This window comes from Dermacentor albipictus, chromosome 1 (assembly GCF_038994185.2).
Source record: "Dermacentor albipictus isolate Rhodes 1998 colony chromosome 1, USDA_Dalb.pri_finalv2, whole genome shotgun sequence".
Taxonomy (NCBI): Eukaryota; Metazoa; Arthropoda; class Arachnida; order Ixodida; family Ixodidae; genus Dermacentor; species Dermacentor albipictus.
In genome coordinates, this window is record NC_091821.1 from 156,296,342 (window position 1) to 156,319,724 (window position 23,383).

The following is a 23,383-nucleotide window of genomic DNA, read 5'->3' on the forward strand; positions in this document are numbered from 1 at the left end:
TGCGCCTTAATGGTGTATCCACACGACGGACGGCTCCGCGCAAATCTGTGCCGTGGACGCTTATTCCGCCGCCCGTCCGGCTGCGAAGCGCATCCAGACGACGGACGGACTGAGTAGATGACCGTGCCGGAAAAATAAAGATCGCGGCTATGCCCGAAGTGACTGCCGTCCGCCTCGAACCTGTAAAGTCGTCGTCGTCCACTGTGTGGCCCGTAACTTTCAAACTGAGGATTGTATTTGGTTTAAATTTGTGTCCAGAAGCTTCGACAGCAATGTATTCGTGCTGAGTGGACACCGTTTCCGAAAGCGATACTCAGATTCTCGGCGTGTAGGCTTAGAGTGGCTGTATTGGCTGAACATGCCCTCGAAGATGTAGCAGCGGCCCGGGCGGATCTCAGTAGCCGTAAGTTAATATAATTGCTTGTTTTTACTCACTCTAGGTGGCGCCATCGGTGTAACAAAGACTTAGTCATAGGTATTTTCACTCTGAATGAAAATGGAGATCGAAAGGAAATGACGGTTGGCCGCAAAGGCTGTTGTTTTGTCCGAATTGGACTCGAATGGTGTCAGCAGCGATGAAGCTGTTTTAGAAAGACCCCAAGGCAGCGCTTGTTGCTAGACTGTAGAGCATGCTAGGCTAAATCCGCAGCATTCGACCCCCAAAATCCGGATGCGAGAAATAGCTCAGCATTTTCCGTCCGTGGGGGTCGCGGACGACGCGCGGACGGCACAAATCCGCGACGCGTAGTCACGTGATGCGCAGTCCGTCGCGAAAAAGACGGATTTCGTCCGTCGTGTGGATCCACCATAACCGAGCTATTTTTTTTTCCCGACTTTCATTAGTTCGAATTTTGTATAATTTGAATTTTCGTAGCATCCCCGCGGAATTCGAATTAACGAGCTTTTATTGTACTACAAACTTCAGAATACCAACCTTTCAAGAATAACGATCATTATTCAGTCTCCCTGCGACGTTAACAACAGCTCAGTACTATGAATTGATATTCCGAAATCTGGAGGTTCTTAGATCTTCGCGTATCCTTCACCGCAGTCGAAACAGTAGGCTAGCAGACGACAAGGTACAAAGAGCAGATGTCGCGATGCAAGGGTCTGGAAAACCTGAGATAGTGCTCGAGAAAAAAATAATGTGGGCGAGCGGAGGCGACGACGCATCAGGGTTTGAGTGCACCTGCTCCACCATGAAAAGTGTCGCCTAGCAACGGAGGCACCTTTTTTCCTTCTTTCACCCCTTCTTTTTGCGCACGCCTCTTCCTTTCACGCTTCTATTTGCAGCCGTACTAGGTATGCGTGCGGTGAAATGTAACCTCTGTACTTGCAGAGATGCCACACGGCCAGCCGTGTGGTGTCGTTGCGCACTTGCGCTCTGACATAGTTCAGGTGTCCGCCTCAAGCGAGACAGTTGCGCTGTCCACAGAAAGATATGTGAAAAACAAACAAAAAGCAAGAAACATTGTGCTTCAGAAACGACATGGAGCTACCTTTTTGTCAGTAGGTTTCTTAGCGTCAGCATCTGCTTTGTGCGCATCACTCTTATTATATGGTGCACCGTGGCGGCGGAACATATGGAAAAAGGCAACAGCACTTGCCGAAAGCGAACAGTGACGTTTTCGTGGAGAGCTCATATGGTGACAACTTATTAACTGATGGGTTGATGGGCAGAATGATTAATTTTGTGGCTTTCACTATAACCATCTTTCAGAATAACAAACAATTTACCACGGTCTCCTGAAGTTCGGTGTACTATTGAGATTTCACTGTAGAGTCTATTAGATGGCAACACATTTTGTATATCTCATAATTTTAGTGACATAGTTTCTTTTTGTAGATACAAGAATGTCTTTGCAAACTTTGTTTAATTTTATCCCACAACCTTGATTCTGGCAATTTATATCTTTTTTATGGCATACATTTCGTCAATAAAACTTTTATGCATGAAAAGTGCATTGATTCTGCTTTTTGTTTATGTACTGCACAAAATATTAAGTGTAGTAGTTCCTTCAGAAAAAAAAGAATCTGCTGTAACCTACAAGAAAAATCAATTTTCCCCATGGTAGAGAAACAGTTAAAACACCACACAATAAGAAAACAACAAAACGCATCTCTGGCCGCTGGAGCACCACCAGCTCAATGTGTGTAAGCATCTCATGCCACAACGATATGCGCGACGCGTCGCATTACGTAGATGTCAACAATAGTTGAGTCTGCCAAATTTTTTTAGTTACTTCTGATTGTATGTTTTCCTGGTTAGTACATTTCTTTCCCCAAAACGTATAAACAAGGTTCTACTGTTTTTGCTCTGTTCTAATGCATATCACTCAGTAAAATTTTCACTCACTACCTACACTTCTGTACCCAATCTGATTGTGGCAATAATGAACGTGACAATGCAGCGTCATGCAGCTCCAAAAACTCTTCAAAGATACAAAGCACTCAGGCAATCAAACTGAGCAAGCAACTCACACAGCAACAGCAACTAGGCAAATGCTCTGATTGGGACACCAAGCAACTCCTTTGACAGCATGTTCAAACTTGAAAGTTTTCATGCAACGGCCAGTAAGGACTTCCCAAATGCGGACTGTGCCGTCATCACTACCTGTATGTTCAAGCAGAAAAACAAAATGAAAAGAAAAACAAACAAGACTATTATGCAAAACTTCACACTTTCCCAGGCATCTTCCAATACTTCTAAAACCAGCTCTTGACAGTATAAAATTACAGGGTCTTTTAAGATTTCTCTTAAGAGGTGAATGGCAAAAGCCTACTCTTCCTCCTTTTATCATTTGCCTCTTTCTCTTTGCCTCTTCTCTTTCTCTTCTTTCTTTCAGTCATTACTGCTCACTACTAAGCATTTTTAGTAATTTGTAATCAATTATGGTGATTACAAGCTGTCGTTAGACATATTGATAATTTCGTAGTCATTAGTAGTCACTACAAGTCATTATTAGTCATTAGTGGTCATTACTAAGCATTTTAGTAATTTCTAATCAATTGTAGTCATTACAAGTTGTCATTAGACATATTGGTAATTTCAAGGTCATTACAAGTCATTTCAGTCATTAGTCATTACTGCTCACTAGTAAGCATGTTTAGTCATTTGTAATCAATTGTGGTGATTACAAGCTGTCGTTAGACATATTGGTCATTTCGAAGTCATTAGTAGTCATTATAAGTAATTAGTACTCATTATTAGTCAATATTAAGATTTTACAAACTGTAACTCTCAATAATTTTTCATTCTTTAATTTGTTTTCATATGGCGTGATGATGCTTTGGTGGTCAGGTCTGCTGACAAAATATTCATCATGAGCCTAGAAAGGCTTTCGCCTTAAAATATTGTTTCAGCAATGAATTTTAAAGCTCAACAATGCCAAAACAAAACCACTGCAAAAATACTATATAGGAGTGTGTGAATATTCAAAACTTTCAAATAACGAATCGAATATTGTTCTGTTCAACTTGATCTGCAAAATGAATAGTCATCTTTAGATTTGGTCCTCAAATTGTATAGTCCTTATTTGAAGATACGAATACTTTTCTAATCGCTTTTGAATGCTTTACATCATCGACTGTACACAATGAAACAAGAAATTGATGCAAAAACTCGATATCTTTATCCCTTCCACAGTGAAAATAACATACCAGTGCACATTGCACTACTCAGTCAGCCAGATTTTTACAGCTAAACACAATCACTAGAAACCAAATGTTGTTTAGACACAGCATTTCACAGTGGGTATCATTTAGGGTACCAGTAATATTAATTTTATATAGACAGCACCTGTGTCCTCTCACCAGATCAAACCAGAATATGTTTCATTCCACCATAGTACTTTATACAAAAGGGGGCACTATCTGCCCCGACAATTCAAACTAGACAAAAAGTGAATTTTTTTCACTCTTCTGTCGCCACATACAGTCGAAACCCGCGATAACAAGATCCCGCAAGAACAAAATTCTCGCGACAACGAAATGTTTTCGTATCCCCGGCGAACGCCTATAGGATTCAATGCATTTCGTACCTCTCGGCAATGAAATTTGCATTAAAATTGCATAAAATACCACCACATTACACGTGTGGGCGCCACCATTTTTGTTCACAAAAACAACCAAGCGCCGGGGCGATCAGTGCGCTGGAAACACGACATGGCCATCATCTTGTTTGTTGATCACCCGTTTGAAGCAGCACACATGTTGTTACCGACATGTGACGATGGTTTTTGCGTGCCTACTAGGCGAAGTCGTAGATCGTTGTTCAAAATGCGCGTTCAGTTTACATTCTCCGCGGCTGACGACTCGGCGAGGCCGAGGCCAATTGCGTGAGGTGAAACTGAACGCAAACTGAATGTGCGTTTCGAACAACAATCGCCAATCGCGGCAGTGCACCGCATAATGTGCGCCTCAATGAGAAAAATGCAGCAAAAACAAGAAATCCACGTCCTACTGACATGGAATAGTTTATGGCACGTGAGATAGTGATCACAGCATATAGTGTCACGGATGGGGCCATGATTGAGTGATCGTCCGGAAATATGCATCCCTTGCTTCAAAAACATTGGGTTTAAAGCCACCCGACGGCATCACATGCAGCTTCGACGCCGGACGTAAATTTGTGTGAAAGGGCCGTTATCTCGATCGTTTGCCTTTGGGTACATGTGATACGATCACTTCTGCGCTCGGCAACGGACGCGACAGCGCCTATGGGCAACAGCGTGCGCTGGAGAAATGCCAATGCATGCGCTGTTGCTCTTCGTCCAGTGCCGAGTTATGCAAAATCTCGCAAAAGTGATCACATCTCCGAAACCAATTGAGCAAGAATACTGCGCCGCGGCAGTGCTGCTGGTCGACACATGTAGTGCACTTTGTACTGTCAGCAATGCAGTTCTATGTCCTCGAGCAAAGCTTGCAAGCTAGGCTAAAGAAATTTTGACAGTAATGTTTTGTTCTGCTGTGCATTACCTATCTGTGCTGTCTCTTTTCGCAACAACAAAATTCTCGCGAAAGCAAATCTTTTCATGTTCCCCGCTGATTTCGTTATTGCGGGGTTCAACTGTACGACACGCACGTCTGGTTTGGTCGCGAATGTATATACATACCGATATTAATCGGTCCACAAGGTTACCTTTCTCAACTGTATATGATAATGCATAACCGTGTATTCTCCTAAGTGCGCTGAGCTTGTTGCTCAGTGTAATGACAGAAACTTTGTTTTGTACTGAATACCAAGATGGCATTTTTTTATATATTAATGGTGAGAAGGCTGAAAATTATTCATAAACTATTAAAAATATATTTGATATTTCATGTGCTTCTGGAATTCATCGATTCATATTTTATTTTCTTCTGGCACTATTCGATTCGTATAGGATTCAATCTCAAAAACTGCTATTTGCACACCTACTAAGATACCGTTTAGGTGCTAACTTCGATGGAAACTTAGCACTGAGTAAAGTGCATACTGATGTGATACAGTTTATCCTCGAAATAACGAAATCAGTAGGAAACGCAAAAAAAATTCGCTTTTGCAAGAATTTCGTTGTTGCAAAATGAGACAGGTAGGCAGTGCGTTGCAGAACGAAACTTTACTGTCACAATTTCGTTTGCCTACTTTGGCAAGCTTTGTTCAAGGATATAGAACCGTAGTGCCGACATTACAAAGTGCACCACATGGATCGATCAGCAGTGGCAGCACTGCCATGGAGCAGTATTCTCGGTCAATTGCTTTTAGAGATACGATCACTATTGCGAGATCACTTTTGCGAGGTGTTTAGAAATTTTTTTTTTAATTTTTAGAACTAAATTTAATAAACATTATCACCCAGACAGTTTTCCATGCTGATTTCAAAAATATAGTTAAAATTAATCACCTATTGCTCATCGGAACACTTGTAAGAAGAGTATCAGCCAGAATGTTTATAAAGACACATGGCCCGATACTAAAAAGTGTAAGCAACACAACTGTAGGACAAATTTTTTTATGTTGCAGGTATTACCAATTTTACAGCAATTTGAAGTTCAATCTACGGACATGGCAATCATGTGGTTGAGCCAGATTAAAAAATTTATAAAAGCGAAACTACAAGAATCTGCTCCTAGCATTGTGTAGTACACACGTGTCGCTACATGCCACTGTTAAAATTATGGTTCTATGTGCCCCGAAGACTGAGATAGCGCTTCACCAAGTTTTAAAAAACACCGAAAATGAGATTCCGTGAAAACTTGGAAAAAAAAAAAGAGCTTATTTTTATAACAGAACCCCACCACAAAATATTTGAATACCGTATCTACTCACATAATGATCGCACTTTTTTGCCAAAAGTATTGGCACAAATTCAGGGGTGCGATCATTACGTGGGTTAAACTTCCTGCGAAAGAAATTTTTTTTTTTAATCCCGTATTTCCTGCGGGATGACAACAGATCAACAAACAGGCGGCTGCCACTGTAACAGTGCGGGACACCAAAACAAAAATGGCGGATGGTGGAGCAAGCCGAACACGCCGAACATTATTTTTTTTCTTTTCGTGAGTACATTATGTGCATTGAAACAGTTTCTTCCGTATCAGTAATGAATAATATCCTTAATATCGGCAAGTCTGAGGCAATAACGTAGCCACGTCCACTTTGAGGGGACAGAAACAGAAATGGCCGAGCTTAGCTGCCAGTGACATAGAAACACATGGCGGGTATGCTGCGGAAACTGCGGATTTGTCTTCACTATTATCCTAATACAGCACATTTCCGCTAAGGGTGGGTGAATATCTTAGCTGTGCTACAAGTGTCAGCGTATAAATAGGGTACACTTCTAATGTATCAGCGTAAACATGGCTACTATCGTTGCCGCTCGCAATCTGTTGCGTGCCCACGAGTGCAGACGTGAAGAATCGAAAGGCGCCTTTTTGGTTGGTGTTGTTGACAACAACCATTATAAAGCCTACAAATAATAAAGGCAAGGCAAGTTTGGTTGTAGCTCTTTTTTTTTTTCGTGGAAGTGTGGGAAGTGATGAAAGGAATAAAATGGGGCATCTGCTTAAGAATGTTTGGTGGGTGTAGACCACTTGGTATGTCTTGAAGAGTCGTTCGTGTAGCATTCGACAGATAACTGATCATCATTATCATTACCTTATCATTAATTATCACTATTTATCATTAACAGCATTATCATTATCATTAGCAATAGTCATTAGCTAGACTTGGCACACAACATATCGCTGCGGCAAGTTCGAGGTGCGAACATTACACAGAAATTACACAGAATTTTGATGACAAAATTCAGAGGTGCGATCACTACGCGAGTGCAATCATTATGCAAGTAAATATGGTATATACATGTGCTATTGCATTAGTAGCCTCCAGGAATGTAGTCTGTCTGGCTAGTGTCACTACAGTGACGCCTTCTGAGCACCCGCTGCAACTTTTCAGCAGACGCATGCTCAGCAGACGTAGCCAGCTCATTTGTCCTGGCAGCAGTGTCGTCTACGTGATCTAGCAGTTCCGATTTTTGGGCAGTAGCAGGAGTTGACGTTAATGTTTGAAGTTTTCCTTGAGCTTCACTGTCAATACGGCGAAAAAATTGTGGCTGCAGAATAGTAGTGTCGTGCCGAAACGTCGATGAAACACGTCCATTGTCAGGAGTGCTTCGGGGGACTAGGCCTAACATGCCATCGGGATCTCCAGCATCGCCTGACTGCGGGAGCGGGCTGTTATCGATGTCACCGGGAAGCGGCGCTGCAGAGTGTTGTTTCTCGAAGTTGTATGTTGACTTCCTCTGCCTTTTTTTATCTAAATTTGTACTTCGTAGCAAACTTCGGAGCCGAGGTCGGCATCACTGTCAGCATGGGAAACCTTGTCGGCATGCATGACGTGTGCGCAGCGGCCGCGGAGTGATGCAGATGACGCCAGTCTAGCCAATGGCGTGGCTAGCTGAGGGTGACGTGCCTTTGTTGACCAATTACAGCATGCATTGGGCCTTCATATTGAGGCGGAATTCCTTCACTGCGAATGTGCTGATGGAACCGGTGGTGGCGGGAAGATGAAGACGAGAGACTGCTCTTTCAAACGATATACACGTTGGCGCAACCGAACGACTGCAGGGGCCGTCATGCGCCATGGAAAAAGTGCTTTTTTACGGAAACTTTACCTCATATTTGGTTCACTGGTGCCAAAAATTTATAAAATGTTGGTTTATAATGTGCAACATTTGGCGAAGTGGTAAAATAATAGTTGGAAATTCCGAAAACACCGTTTTCAAAATATTCATTTTTTTCTAGAACTTTCGGTCTCAGAACCTGTGTCCCCCTTAACTAGGCACCGGATGCAGAGCAACAGCACTCCAAGCAAGCAGCAACATTCCCACAGCACATGCTGTTGCCTGTAGACGCCGATGCGTCCAATGCCGAGCGCGAAAGCAAAGTCCTTCCATTTTTTTTCTGGTCACGAAACTGCTGCCTCAGTTTCATATAGAGCCAGCGCCCGCCGCTAGAGGCGCAACCGTCCATGAGAGGGCATGCGAACGCCGCTACCGCTGTGGTTGTGTCGGTCTCGGTATTCCAGCTTTCTTAACTTCCTCAACCGTCGCTTTAGTTTCCCGTAACTATTTTTAACATTGAACATGCTTAAATTACTGCCCGAGCGCGTCTTCTGTTATGATATGAGTGCCCGGGACGAAAAAAAAGCCGCACATAACATGGAACTTGTGGCGATCTCAGACAAAAAAAAAAAAAAAAAAACTGGGATTTTAAGAGCCAGAACTGCGATACGATTAGTATGAGGCACACCGTAGTGGGGGACTCGGGATTAATTTTGACCACCTGGGCTCCTTTAAAATGCACCTAAATTTAAATAAATGTAAATAAATGTCAGAATGAGATTTAGGTAGGATTAATGACAAACTTCGCTACTAAATGTCTTTAAAATGCACCTAAATTTAAATATGCTGGTGTTTTGCATTTCTCCCCCGTCGAAATTCGTCTGCTGTACACGGCTGGGTGATCTCGGTCCAGATTTCTACATCATCGCCGTTCGCCTCAACACTTCAGTGGGCTCCGCTTTTTAATATTTGCCTGAAATTAAACACCGCGCATTCGCAACAAAGCGCCAGTGGTCCCACTTACCACCAGATGCATGTGGGCTGTCAGCCCCGCTTACCAGTAAGTAAGCGCCAACTCTCTGTTGCGCAGAGCGCCAGATTGTACGCTGAGTGCAGCTGTTAACTTTCTGTTAAACTGTGGCAGTGAAGGACTCTGACTGTGGGCAGTATCTTATAAGGAGATCAAAAGAATGAAATTGTTATTGCAAAGGGCTGCTACCATAGAATACTTAATGACAAAGAAAAGGAAATTGAGCTGCTCCGTGCGCTTACTATTTCTCTGCAAAGCGATGCCATTTCTGAATCAGATTTAGGTAGGATTAATGCAAGACAAACTTCGCTACTAAATGTCTTCGGTGCGGCTTTTAGCAACAGATTAAGGCGAACGTGAAGTGTTAGGACCTGCGCAGTTGAAACTAGCTGTATTGTAATTAGGCAATTGCCTTAGCAAGCAGTCATTTAGAAGCGTCAGTAAGCCCAGCACTTTTTCACGCTGCTCGTGGTTTCGACATAGAAACGACGAGATTAGGTATTTTGGTTCTTAATGCGCAACTATTTACAATATGTTAAAAACTTTATAATTCGATTAAGAAAAGAAATAGAACGTGTTGGTGAAAAAACAACATGCAAGCACGATCATTTATTTATCATGTAAAATAAGCGGAGCAAAATACAGACAGCACAGAGGCGTCCGGTCACGAATGATCCACCATTCACAATGCAAGAAGTTTGTTAAAAGCATGACACTGATATAATAAGCATAAAGAAATAACATCAAACGTGAGAGATATGCATTGGAGGGCAGGAAACAAACACCAGCAAACGAATGGCAATAAATACAGAATGCATAATAGATTGTTTCTAAAACAAGAAAGTGTAAAGCATAAGCATAAGCAAACACATGGCAAAACAACTCTCAAACGAACACATGTAGCCACATCACAAATACAGCAATTTTTTTTTAAAAGGCTTGTTAGAGATACCACCATTCTACTTCTTCAGCTGTTACTTGCTACATGTGTTCGGCATCGTTGTCCCACCCCGCCACATCCACTAAACAGCCCAGCACTCGAAAAATAGCACAGCACATGCACAGAATGCACCCGATCACTATGCTCGCCTCGCACTGCGCACGCGTTTCGGCACAGAACACCTATGTTTCGGTACGCGAACGATGCCCTCTGGGGCACAGTGGCGCCGCGTCGCGGCATCTTTGGGCAGCATATGAACCTCTTTCATAGCGTGATGGCAGAGTTTCGTGACCAGAAAAACATGGAAGGACTCTGGCGAAAGTGATTGTATCTCGAAAACCCACAATTCCACGTTGGTGGGATACGATTTCTTCGTACTGCATTTAGCTCGCTGATGCGCTCATTAAGCGCTGCACTAGGTGTGCAAAAACCGTCATCACATGTCGGTAGCAACATGCATGCTGCTTCGAACAGGCGATCATCAAACAAGATGGCGGCCATGACGTGTCTCGCGCGCACGTGATTGCTCCTGGTGCTTGGTTGTTTTTGTAAACAAAAATGGCAGCAGCCTCGCAAGTGTAATGTGGTGGTATTTTATGCAATTTTGGTGCAAAGCAATCGCATTTGAGCACATCTTGAAGCCTGCTAGCCTTGCGCGAGTAGGTAATATGTACAGAGGTAATTGGTAATTGTAGTACAGAAGCATTTCATTGTCGAGAGGTATGAAATGCATTGAATCCTGTGGGCGTTCGTTGGGGATACAAAAATATTTCATAGTCGCGGGGTTTCCTTATCGTGGGTTTCGACTATATACTGTATTTACCCAAATCTAACATGCACCTTTTTACTGAAAAAAAAAAAAGGAGGGTCTGAAAATTGTCCGTGCATTACAATCGGATACGAAACCAAAACCGCGTTCAGAGCGTTAGCAACAGCCTACCGTCAGAGCCATCAGATACAACATCATTGGGATTTCACAATGGCAACAGAGCACGTTTTTATGACCTTTTACTGTCGGTTCATTTTGTGCTCGACCAATAACTTTTGGAGAGACTATCACTTTCTCGAGATTTTACGAAACTTGGCACCGGATGCGGTGGCGTAATCGGCCGCCAGCATTTCTGGCGCAGTTTCATGCTATCTGCGCACAATGCCAGGAATGCTGTCGGACGCATATTTCAACAAGTCCAATGCAGAGCCTCGCAAAAGTGATAGTACTGTAATATCTCTAAAAGTGATCGCTGAAGAATACCCTTCCAGCATGCTTGATATCTGTGGTCAATGAAGTGTAAATGGTGACGAAGACGTGCCATGTTCATCACAAAAGCTCATCTTTCAAAAAATGCTCCGCCCGTCTGCGAAGGTAAATTCTACATGTCTAATTTCTTTTGATCGTGAACGTGGGGACATGCTACATTTTTATTTTATAGATCGGACGCTTGTTATATTCAGATGCAAGTTACATTCAGGTGCAGTTTTACTTTCTTACTTTAAGCCCATGCAAAATTGGATGCACGTTAGGTTCGGGGGTGTAATAGAATTGGGTACATACAGTAGTTACTGGGGGTAGAGATAACAGCATTAATTTTGATATTATGAGATTGTTGCTATATGACAATTCCTCACTGACAGCACAGTGATTGTGGTGGCAGTCAAGGAGAACAAGACCTGAACAGTGCTGTGCCAAGACTTGGTGTGGAAACAAGACTGAATTCTTAAATATGTTGTTAAATGTCATTCCTTTCACCCACATAGTATCAAGATTAACCAGCAACGTCAAGCGAGTGTGAGTGGCTGGAAAATACTTTGACCAAGGCATCATGTAAAACAGTAAAGCAATGATGGAAGAGAATGCAAGGAGCAGAAATCAGAGCTAATTTATGTGAACACATCCAAGTGTCATTGGAGGTATATAAAACTTACGAAACTAGTATGTTCTGCTGAAATTGACTACTTTTTTTTTTACTGTTGTTCAAACAGCATTAATGGAATCCAGAGATGGTGAGCCACAGCAGCAAATTCAACACATAAATAGTATTAGTACTGTCACATTGCCATGCAATAAACAAGCTTGCTTGCCCCTACAAAGCAAAATTTTTTGTAGTTACCAATAACACACCCACAGAAAAAGGGCAGTATGGGAGAGTAGGAAAAAAAGTTTTCAACCAACCTGATGCAAAGAACTGTCCTACAGGCTCAACTGATATACTTCGAACACAGTCTGTATGCCCCTTATACACCTAAAAGAAAGGTGGGACAGTATTCGATTAATTGAAAGGTGCACGCTAAGCTTCTAGTACTACTGATGACCACCTAAAGCCAACAGACAATGAAGCCAAGGAAAGCATCGGGCAAATTAACTGTGGTATAAATTAGAACGTCGAAAATAATGAAGAAAACGGAAATGAAAGTGGACGAAACGATAACTTGTCGCAGATGCCGAACCCATAACCTCCGCATTACGCATGCATTGTACTACCAATTGTGCTACGGTGACGGTTATTAGTTCGTCCACTAACTTGGCTATTTAAATTTACTAGATCTAGCCCTAGGAGTGCTAGCCAGCGCCACTCAGAGCCAAGGTGGGTAGATGTGGAACATCTTTTTTGCCCGATGGCATCACGTAACACATGACCTTAGGAGAGCAGGCACGTAGCTAAGAAACCTTCGCATGCTACCTAATGAAATCAAGGCTGCCAGATTCGAGGCTCTTGCAATGAATAAACGAGAGAAGAAGGGGAACTGAAGGGCTCAATTTTGTTAATGCTCATAGTCTGCCAGGCACCACGGCAAAGGTCTTGAATCTGGCAGCCTTGATGTCATAGGTAGCATGCGAGGGCTTATCAGCCACCTGCCTGCTCTCTAAGATCGCATGTTAAGTGATGCCATCGGACAAAAAAGGATGTTCCACATCCGCACACCTTGGCTCTGAATGGCACTGGCTAGCACTTTTAGGGCTAGATCTAGTAAACATAAATAATCAAGTTAGTGGACGAATTGATAGCCGTAGCACAATTGGTAGTGCAACGCACGCGTAATGCGGAGGTTGTGTGTTTGGCACCGGCAACAAGTTATCTTTTCGACCACTTTCATTTTCTTTTAATATTTTCTACATTCCAATTTATACCCTAGTTAATTTCTCCAATGTTTTCCTTGGCTTCATTGTCTGTTGGCTTTATGAGGTCATTATTAACAAAATCGAGCCCCTCAGTACTACTGATGTGATTTTTGTATGCTGGAGCTGTAATTCGTGGACTTTTTCTGTTGCTGACTAATAAAATGGTTAATGAGTCAAACTATTAATTTGGGAAGAGTGCTCACTCGATGCTGTGCAGTCACAGCCCCTATGCATAATGCTATTGCTAAGGGACGTCACGTAAGAATGCCTATTCTAATATAGCTACGTATTATGTTTCCTTGCCACTAACAACCAATAAAAGTAAGGACTTACTTTGATACAGTCAAAGCTCGATATATCGAACACGGATATATCGAATTATTGCGTATATCGAACACTTTCTATATCACATGGAAAATCGCATGCATTTTTAATTTTTTATTTCGAACGGGGCCGGATGTAAAATGGATATATCGAACTCCGCTGCCCCAGACCAAGTGCGCTCTATTGACAGGAGGCGAGCTTCCACGAAACACTCTCGAAGATAGCTGCGGCACGATGGGCGTTCCAGACTGCTGCGCACGACAGCTGCCCACATCTGTTGCGCCGAGGGTGCCATTTGAACGTAGCGGCGTACGCACGCGGCGGCTTGGCGTGGCCGTGGCTTGGCTAGGTTGGCTAGTTTGACAACATCAACAACACGTGCGTATCGGTGCTGCCGTTTGTGCTACGCCAGTCGTTGTGTGTGTGGCTTAGGCCTGTCGTGGTTGGTGTGATGGCTGCAAACGCGAAGCGGACGACCCTGACATTTGCTGCGAAATTGGAAGTGATACAGCGCGTTGAAAATGGAGAAAAGAAATTGAGCGTCGCCGAAGCTTTCAACATCCCAAGGAGTACTTTGAGCACTCTGCTGAAAAATAAGAGTGACATAAAGGCCAAGGCGGAACAGAACCAGCACTCAGGCGCGCGGCGGGTGCGCAAAGCTGCCTTTGAAGACGTCGAGAAGGCGCTGTACAAATGGTTTATCGACAAGGGGCCGGAATATTTCTTTATCGGGACCAATGCTACAGCAGAAGGCCAAGACCTTTGCGTTCATTCTCGGCGCCGAGAAGTTTACTGCTTTCGGCATGCAGATTTCGTGACCCGCATTGAAGAAGCTTCCAAGAAAGCAACCGAAGATTTGACGTTGGATGGCACAGTGGAAGAATGCCAGCTTGAAGAAACCTGGAGCCAGTTCGAGCGCTTTGTCGGTGCTGAGCCACACAGCATGTGCATTGAGGACTTCGTTGGCGGCGACGACAGCACCGGAACAGTGGCGGAGTTAACAGACGTGGAGATCGCTGCAGAAGTGACTGCTGAGCGGCCAAACCAAGACGCTACCGAGGCTGATCCAGCAAGCGCCCATGTTGCCCCACTCCCGACTGTAACTGAGGCTGTAGCTGCTTTGGCCGTTGTACGCCGCTACTGCAGCGCAATAGAAGGCACTGGACTGTCTCTTGTGGACCGTTTGGACTATGTTGAGGACGCCGTGGTCAAACACGCGGTTGCCAATATGAAGCAGGCTACGCTGCTTCAGTACTTTCAGCGAACTAAATAAATACTTTGTTTGAAGCTTCATGTGAGTATTTATTGCGCCACGATTGGTTCATTGATTGATTTGTGCTAGTTTTTGACGCGTTTTCTACGTGATTTCATATATCGAATTCTGGCTATATCGAATTATTTTGCAATCACCGCGCTGTTCGATATATATATCGAGGTTCGACTGTACTACTATTTTACTTATACACAATGAAATGAAGTTAATAAATCCTTGGGAGCAAGAGACTTCAAGAATAAAAGAACTTACAATTGACTGCACGCTAGGAAAAGGCTGCAGGTCCTTTGGTTTCGGGAGCTGTGGTATAAGATCTTCAGCATCAACATTCACCTGCGAAGAAGAAATACCATAAAGCAGGAATTATAAATGATTGAGCGCAAGAAGCACAAATACACATATACTATGTGAGCACCGTATCAATTGAAATCATCACTATCCCATTCTAAATATGGGAAAAAAAAAAGAGAAGGATCAGTCAAGTAACAATGCGACATTTAAGAAAACATAAAAGACTGGATACCTTACTTGAAACGACTTACACCACAACAGAAAACTGTAGGCAAAATGCAGATACTTTGGATACCCTACTTTACTAGAGTTGATTCTACCACACAACGTACCGTATTCTTGTACATGTTACTGGCACAAAAAAAAAAAGAAAAAGAAAAAGAACATCAACAGTAAAGTTGGGGTGAGGATTATATGCAAATTTGACTTTGAGGTGTGGCTTCACAGCAGGGCTTCATGGCAGAGCGCTGTCGTGAAGTTACACCTCAAGGCAAGATTCCCCACCATTCGAAGTTTCGTTATCTCCTTAGGAACCCACCCCTGTGTGTTGAAGCTGCCTTCGTCCCTCCTTCATGGTCGTTCATTCACCTCCTATTGACGGGTCGCCATATTGCGTTTAGTAGTTAGCAAATAGTGCACACGGCGCTAGCAAACGATAACTAGGATCACAATGAGCTGCGAAAATACCCGTGTACTTAGATTTAGGTGCACATTAAAGAATCCCAGGTGGTCCAAATTTACCGAGTCCCCCACTACAGTGTGCCTCATAATCAGATCGTGGTTTTAGCATGTAAAACCCCATAATTTAATTTCATTTTTTAATTTGACAATGAGCTGCACTGAACGGCCGTACTTTAAGCAGGATTCACAAGCCAAACGTAATAGCGAATGAATGAAAAAAAAAATTTATTATGTTCTCGGATTTTACATGCCAAAACCACAATCTGATGATGATGCAGACCGCTGTGGAGGCACACCGTAATGTACAGTACACAAGCGTTTTTTCTGTTCACCCCCATTTGCATTTCACGAGGTTGCAGGATTTCTTCTCATGGCCTTGTGCTTAGCAGCGCAAGGCCAAAGCCACTAAGTACCCACGGCAGGTAAGATTGCGGACAAAACAGTCAGGTTACATGTTACATGAATCAGATCACTTTGCAGTTAGCATTAATATGACAGAAGATGAAAGCGCAAACAGAGCAGCCCTCGAATGGGTGACAACGACAGAGCGAACACGACCAAGCGGAAAATCCCAACTGTTTGACTCTCTACTGTATTGTGAAGTGCTTGGTGTGGAATGGGGGAGCGCCGAGGCATGTGGAACATCATTCAATGCAGGCTGCATTTTTGGCAAGCTACTTATGTTTATGGGAACATGGCAAAATTGTCATACAGGCTGGTTATTACAGCAGTTTCCCATTTCTGCTTGAGGTATATAACACTATTCACAAAGGTCCCTCTTAGCAGTATTAGTATCAACACACCATAACAGGCAAAGTTACATGCTCAGGCTACCTGGCTACCTGGACCAAGCCCAGCAATGCATCATCATCATCATCATCAGCCTGGTTACGCCCACTGCAGGGCAAAGGCCTCTCCCATACTTCTCCAACAACCCCAGTGATGTACTAATTGTGGCCATGTCGTGCTTGCAAACTTCTTAATCTCATCCGCCCACCTAACTTTCTGCCGCCCCCTGCTACGCTTCCCTTCCCTTGGAATCCAGTCCGTAACCCTTAATGACCACCAGTTATCTTCCCTCCTCATTACATGTCCTGCCCATGCCCATTTCTTTATCTTGATTTCAACTAAGATGTCATTAACTCGTGTTTGTTCCCTCACCCAATCTGCTCTTTTCTTATCCCTTAACGTTACACCCATCATTCTTCTTTCCATAGCTTGTTGCGTCGTCCTCAATTTAAGTAGAACCCTTTTCGTAAGCCTCCAGGTTTCTGCCCCGTAGGTGAGTACTGGTAAGACACAGCTATTATACACTTTTCTCTTGAGGGATAATGGCAACCTGCTGTTCATGATCTGAGAATGCCTGCCAAACGCACCCCAGCCCATTCTTATTCTTCTGATTATTTCCGTCTCATGATCCGGATCCGCCGTCACTACCTGCCCTAAGTAGATGTATTCCCTTACCACTTCCAGTGCCTCGCTACCTATTGTAAACTGCTGTTCTCTTCCGAGACTGTTAAAGATTACTTTAGTTTTCTGCAGATTAATTTTTAGACCCACTCTTTTGCTTTGCCTCTCCAGGTCAGTGAGCATGCATTGCAATTGGTCCCCTGAGTTACTAAGCAAGGCAATATCATCAGCGAATCGCAAGTTACTAAGGTATTCTCCATTAACTTTTATCCCCAATTCTTCCCAATCCAGGTCTCTGAATACCTCCTGTAAACACGCTGTGAATAGCATTGGAGAGATCGTATCTCCCTGCCTGACGCCTTTCTTTATTGGGATTTTGTTGCTTTCTTTATGGAGGACTAGCAATGCAACAGGAAATCAAATAGTGCTTTCAAATGTGGCTCAAATAATAACCACTAGTGTGCACAGAATAACTCACATCTTAAGTTTGCTGCTTTTGTGAAGGTGTCCTTTTCTACATGCGGTGTAAACTCAGGGCTACTTTAATATTGTGCTAATCAAGAGGCGGTGTGCTGTCAAGAGAACTCCAGTGACATGTTCTGCCTTTCATGTACTTCTGCATTATACAGTGTGTGGTGATAACACCGAAACATCATGCACCCCTTTAAAGAACATCTGATCATTCCACAGTGGCATCACCTCTTCATAAGCTCAAGAGTGCGAGCCCACCCTTTACTAAGCATTGGCCTGACACTGTAGTCACGTATGGCTGCCCGAGATGGAATCTGAAGGCTTCAATTTAGAAAGATGATAAAATGGAAATTAGGCACAGGCCGTGTGCAAACTGCATAACTTTTGTTTGAGTGTGGCAGGAAGTAGCAGGTTTGGCCTCTCAGTGCAGGGTGGCACAGTAGTTACAAGTCAAACTGCCCTACTATATCTTGCGATTTCCACAGAGTTCAACATATATATTACAGTTACGCTCATGACATACAGAGTTGCCTCTTACCCTCATCTTGCGCTGCCGTGGACACAGATAAAGGTCGAGACACCGTTCAAAGCGCTCATTGATGAAGCGATCAAAGGCAGGCACAAGCCGCAAGGATGAGTATTTACGAGGAATGAAATTGAGGCGACGCTCCTCAGGCTCTTGCTCCAGCCACTTTTCTTCCTGGAAAAGAATGCTGTAATTTATGAACAGTACACATCCCTGCTACACACAATCATGCAATATTATACAAAGAACTATGCAAAGCCTTTTCATGCTAGTGCATCCTACCATATTTTGCCAAGTTCTGTGAGAAAAATGATACGAGACCTTGGTTTGGACGAGTTTATTTATGAAAACTGTCAAGGATACGAGGTTCTGATTTGCTCTTAGGTCATCATAAAAATGCAACACATAGGAACATGATCCACGCTTGAGAAATGCCGCACTAGAAGTGGTGGCCTCAATACGATTCTTTTTCCTTCTTTTACGCAACATGTCTGATGCCATTTAAGCCATGCCATGTTCACGTACAATAGCACTTCTCGAGGCAGCAGAAATGGTTCTTAGAGTTCAAGGACTGCACAACAAAACAACAGAAAAGTGCTGACAGAGGCTACTGTAGACAGACATGTTTTATATGTAAAGCATCACCACTTATGCTTTCAGTGTACATATTGATTGTAGGGATGTACTGGCATACTTCAAAATATGACGTGGCAAAGCAGTCATGATAGTGGTGATAAGGAGAAAGCCGATGGCACTGCCTAGAGGCTGGTGGGATGAAAGGATTGTGTTTCCTGATTTGGAAACATTTAAGCTATCAATGAAAATTTTTTTTCAATTGGATGGCATGACTGCCCATAAGTCCTTCAGTTTAACTTCAGTAAGTTGCCTTGTGACTTAGTCAGAATGTGGCTATAATGCTTTAGAGGTATTCATGACCTTGGTCATGTGTTTCACCCACGGTTGTCCTGCTAGTGCAGAGGAGGTGCGAAATGTCCTGAGCCTTTCTCGTTTTCTTCCGCCGCTGGCGAAAGAGTTTACATTGCTATCAGCATGTGTGTGTGCGTGTGTGCAGCTTATGCTCGCATATAGCAAAGTAATTGTGAGATTTCTGGGCCCTGCATGTTGTGCAACTGGTTTTATTTTGGACAAAATGATTAACAAACGGATGATAAAAACCTGTAACATTTACTGTATATTTTTCCATTGGCTAGGGACCGCAACAAACTGCAGCCTGTAACTTTTGGTCTCTTGGCCAGCGGCCGGAACATGAAGTCGAAAGCCTGCTTCAATACAGTAGCTTCTGAAAGCTTCCTCGTCGCTCGAGTCCCCACTGGTCGATTTGGAACATGAGCTAGATGAATTATTGCTCTCCACAAGCAGTAAAAACGCAAGTAGGCGATGCAAAGCACCATTCATTTCTTCTGAGAAACGACGATTCGCGTTCATGGGTGCACAATATAGCGGTGGGTGGCCGAGCAACTTCCGGTCGACTACTCAATTTTTGTGGAGTAGACAGCGCTGCTCCGTGGAGTGGATCTAGTGGCGGAGCTGCTCCGAATCTGCCAATGAAAGATGCCGCTCGAGGCCGATGCAGGCTTTGCCGACGACGATTTCGAGGGTTTGAACCTCACCACGACCTTCGCTGAGTACGTGGAGGCCGGAGACAACGTTGCGATCTGTGGCGAGGTGTCGCTGGATGACGCCATCGAGGAGGCTTTGCCCAGTGCCGACACCGCTGTGACATCGGACGAGGACAACGATGAAGCCACAGATGTCGTTGCCTGTACCTACCACGTTCGCCGAGGTGCTACGGCACATAGACGACATCCGGAACTTCTGTTCACACGACACCACAGAGGACCTCCTTTTGGACGTTGCCCAACTCGAGCGAAAGTTCTTGGTTCACGGATCAAACAAGGTCCAAAAGAAACTTACCGACTTTTTTTAAAGTTCGCGCTGGTTGGCAGGAATCGCGGCTGTGGGCAGTGGAGTGCCCTAAAGCTTTGTTTGAATAAAGCATAATTGGTACCTGTACTGCAGCATTAATTCTTATCGCATTTACTTTTTTGGTAATTTGGGTTTCCAAGCCCTGCACAGTATGTTAGTAGTTCACATTGAAGTTTCTCGTAAATCCGTCATGCGAAATAAGTAGTATTCTTATAGGCATAATTTATGTTCGGATTTTACAACGCCCGCATTTTACGACGCTTTTTCGCGATAGCGAGAAAGTCGTATAATCGGCGTTCCACTGCATATATATTGTAGTCAGGGCGGGTGCTACCACACCTTTTCACTTTTCACCACTTTGCTTCTCACTTTTTTTTTCTTCGCTTTCTTCTCTGGACCGGTATGGAGCATGGTTGTGGGTCGCGCAACGCAGACGTGAAGCAGCTGGTGCCAACTCGCAATGCTTTTCATGGCTTTCGCAATCAGAATGTGGGCAAGATGCACTGTGTGGTAATGGCAACAGATACGAACTCGTGTAAGCAAACTTTTCCCCCATCTCGGCATTCTTCGTTTAAAGGGAACTTAGCAACGCAAATGTCAAGCTCAGTCTGCATGGAAAAAGCCGCCCGGAAGGCAAAATTTTGATCATTGTAATCATACCTAACATGCAGTTACAGTCGCCGACTGATTTTCCGGCCTCCGAAAATTCGGACATGCCCGATTATTCGGTCAGCTTCGCGGCACCGCCATTGTCCCCATAGACCATAATGTATAACAACTGCCGAAAATTCGGACACCTTGCAACCTCTCGTCTGATTTTTCGGACACTCCTTGAGCCAACTCGGTCGAGAGCTCCATGCACCGACTCTGACCGGTGCATGGTTCGACTTGCTGAACGCCATTTTCGTTTTGAACGGAGCTTCCGTGCTGCCCCACGAAGTGGCGCTACTGGAAATCCCCGCTCATCATCATCGTTTCTGCCTGGTTAGATAAAGCAGAGTGGCTCTGCAGCAGTTCCGGTTTCAGCTTAGTAAGCCATGTCAAGACAATCCAGCAGCTGATTTGTTTCTTCGCGCAAGACGCTGCGAGCAGGCCGCGTTTATCGTTTGTGCGACTGGTGTCGGCGCGGTGGTGTTTGCTTTGTGTGCTGTGTCGAGGTTTCGGTGATCCAACGCGGCATACGTAAACATCGCGTCAAGGGTCTAATGGCGCCGACAGTGCCCGCGCAGACTGCGCTGGGGAATGCCAGCAAGCGGGTGCCGGGAGGCCTAAGATTTGTCGCCTTCCGATGTGCTCCCTACTGACGCGGAAAATGTTCTGCCGAGACCTGCGCAGTGGTTGCATTGCGATTCCGGACACCGTCTCATTTGACAGTTTCATAGGTGCTGACACTGCTGTACTGACATGCGCAGAGCTCGACGACGGCAAGATCATTCGTCAGGTTTCTGCTGAACCGCCGGACGATGACCGAGTCGGAAGATGATGCACCATGTGCTACGCTGCCGTCGCATGCGGAGCGTGTACAAGCAGTGACTGTGCTTTCAGCCGCTAATAGTGACCGTACGACCCTCTCCGAGATTCAGGCTTATCTGATTGCGCGTAAACGGAACAGCGTGCAACGGCGCATTCACGATTTATTCCAAGCCTACTGCCGAGCCCGATTAAGTGCGTGGAAATAAAGGATTTAATTTTTTTTTTCTTAATCTGCTTTTTCGGACACCTGTTTATTCGGACATTTTCGCAGTCCCCGTGAGGTCCGAATAAACGGTCGGCGACTGTATGACATATTGTTATGTTTTTTTTTTTCTCATAACACTAATGCACAAGCTGATACTCTTATGTCTGTCATCGTTATAAACCATATATCATTATAGGTGGTATCAATATAAGGGGACTGCACTGTCGTACATTGCAGGAACTTAACACACTTCACTCTGATAAGTAAGCAGTTCGAAGCAGCAGTGAGAAGGCAATCAGCTACAAGAAATTTCATTATTTTATCAATTACAGCATGTCGAATAAGACTAAAAATGAGGAAAAGTAAAAGGCTTTCCAAGCCAGAAGCCTTGCCTCTTCCTTTGTGAATAAATACTCAGCAGGTGGATTGTATGATTCTTCATGGCCTGGAAGCTTCATCTTCGGTGCTGGAATATAGCGCTGCATTCGGTCATTTGTTTTCTCCTGCAAGACATGTAATTCACAAAATGATAAGGAATAGAGCAAAACTAACAAACAATGGTAAACAGTATAATGCTGCTCGTGAAAATACAGTCGAACCCACTTAAAGTGATACCGATTTCAACAATTATGTATATCGGTTATAACAATGAGAAGCTGCTGCACCATCAACTTTTGTATCTTTTACATGGTAAAATAACCCGCTTACTACAATGCCCAGATGCCGTATTATCGGTTATAGCGATGAAAAGTAGTGAAATGCGAAATCCTTGAAAAGAAAAAAGAAAAACGAGAAATTCGAGCCACTGCACGATGGGCCCCTGCTTCAACAGCCACTGTGCACTCATTTTCCAGCCATCTCCATGCGCCTCTCTCCTGTCGCCCTTCCACCCCTCCGAACACAAATGGGCTGCACCCATAGCTCTAAGCAGCCCCACCCTCCGAAACACGAATGGACTGCACCAACTGCGCTGCTCGCAGATTGCTTGCTGGCTCCTCATTCAGTGCAGTTCTGCGAACAGCTTACATTCGTCTTTGTTGGTTGCGTCTAAATCGTTCCTGGCCACTCGGTTTCTCAGCTTCGTTTGACATATAGTAGGTTTGGCGTGCCGCCAAAACAGAAGATGGCTGATGCGCCCGCTGATCATCGGCAATGCACAACGTTGCCGGTGGAAAGAAAGTGTATGGCTATAGATTTGGAAACTAAGTGCTTCTAACCGATGAGGTGATCATCGTGAACATGCTGGCATCAGATAGCGACGGCGACGACGGCAGCGATGACACGGTAGGGCAGGCTGCCTCACATGTCCTCATAAAGGCCCGGCAGATAATTCCATTCCTCCGAGGTTTCGTTTTCGCGAGGAACCTTCCGCTGCACTATGTGGAGCACTTGGATGCCTTGGAGAAGGTTGTCGGCAAGCTTCGCGTAAAGCATGCAAGGCTGATGGACATAGGGTTTTCTTGTACAAGGCAGTGAAAAGTACATGACGAGATGCTTGCGGCGATTTCGCCTCAGCGTTTCTTTTGGATTTCTCAAGCAGCCAGGCTGCCGCAGCAACCTTCTCACATTTTTTAAAGGGTCCCTTTTGG

The 23,383-nt window shown here is 44.2% G+C and overlaps 2 protein-coding genes across 2 annotated transcripts in view; one reads left to right on the forward strand and one right to left on the reverse strand.

Annotated features, from left to right (window-relative positions):
• Nucleotides 1–23,383, reverse strand: part of LOC135916558 (ribosome biogenesis protein bop1-A) — an 86,250-nt gene that overhangs the window by 38,971 nt on the left and 23,896 nt on the right. Inside the window, exons 7-11 of the mRNA XM_065449981.1 lie at nucleotides 22,187–22,297; nucleotides 18,182–18,343; nucleotides 15,043–15,123; nucleotides 12,246–12,315; nucleotides 2,482–2,614 (exon numbers count right to left, since the gene is read on the reverse strand). Coding sequence (XP_065306053.1) covers nucleotides 2,482–2,614; nucleotides 12,246–12,315; nucleotides 15,043–15,123; nucleotides 18,182–18,343; nucleotides 22,187–22,297 — 557 coding nt within the window. The remainder of the gene's footprint in view (nucleotides 1–2,481; nucleotides 2,615–12,245; nucleotides 12,316–15,042; nucleotides 15,124–18,181; nucleotides 18,344–22,186; nucleotides 22,298–23,383) is intronic.
• Nucleotides 12,706–14,772, forward strand: LOC135916546 (uncharacterized; the record flags this gene model as incomplete). The annotated part of the gene is made up of 2 exons (XM_065449967.2): nucleotides 12,706–12,723; nucleotides 14,128–14,772. Coding segments are annotated over exons 1-2 (663 nt in total), but the record flags the coding sequence as incomplete, so codon positions are not given.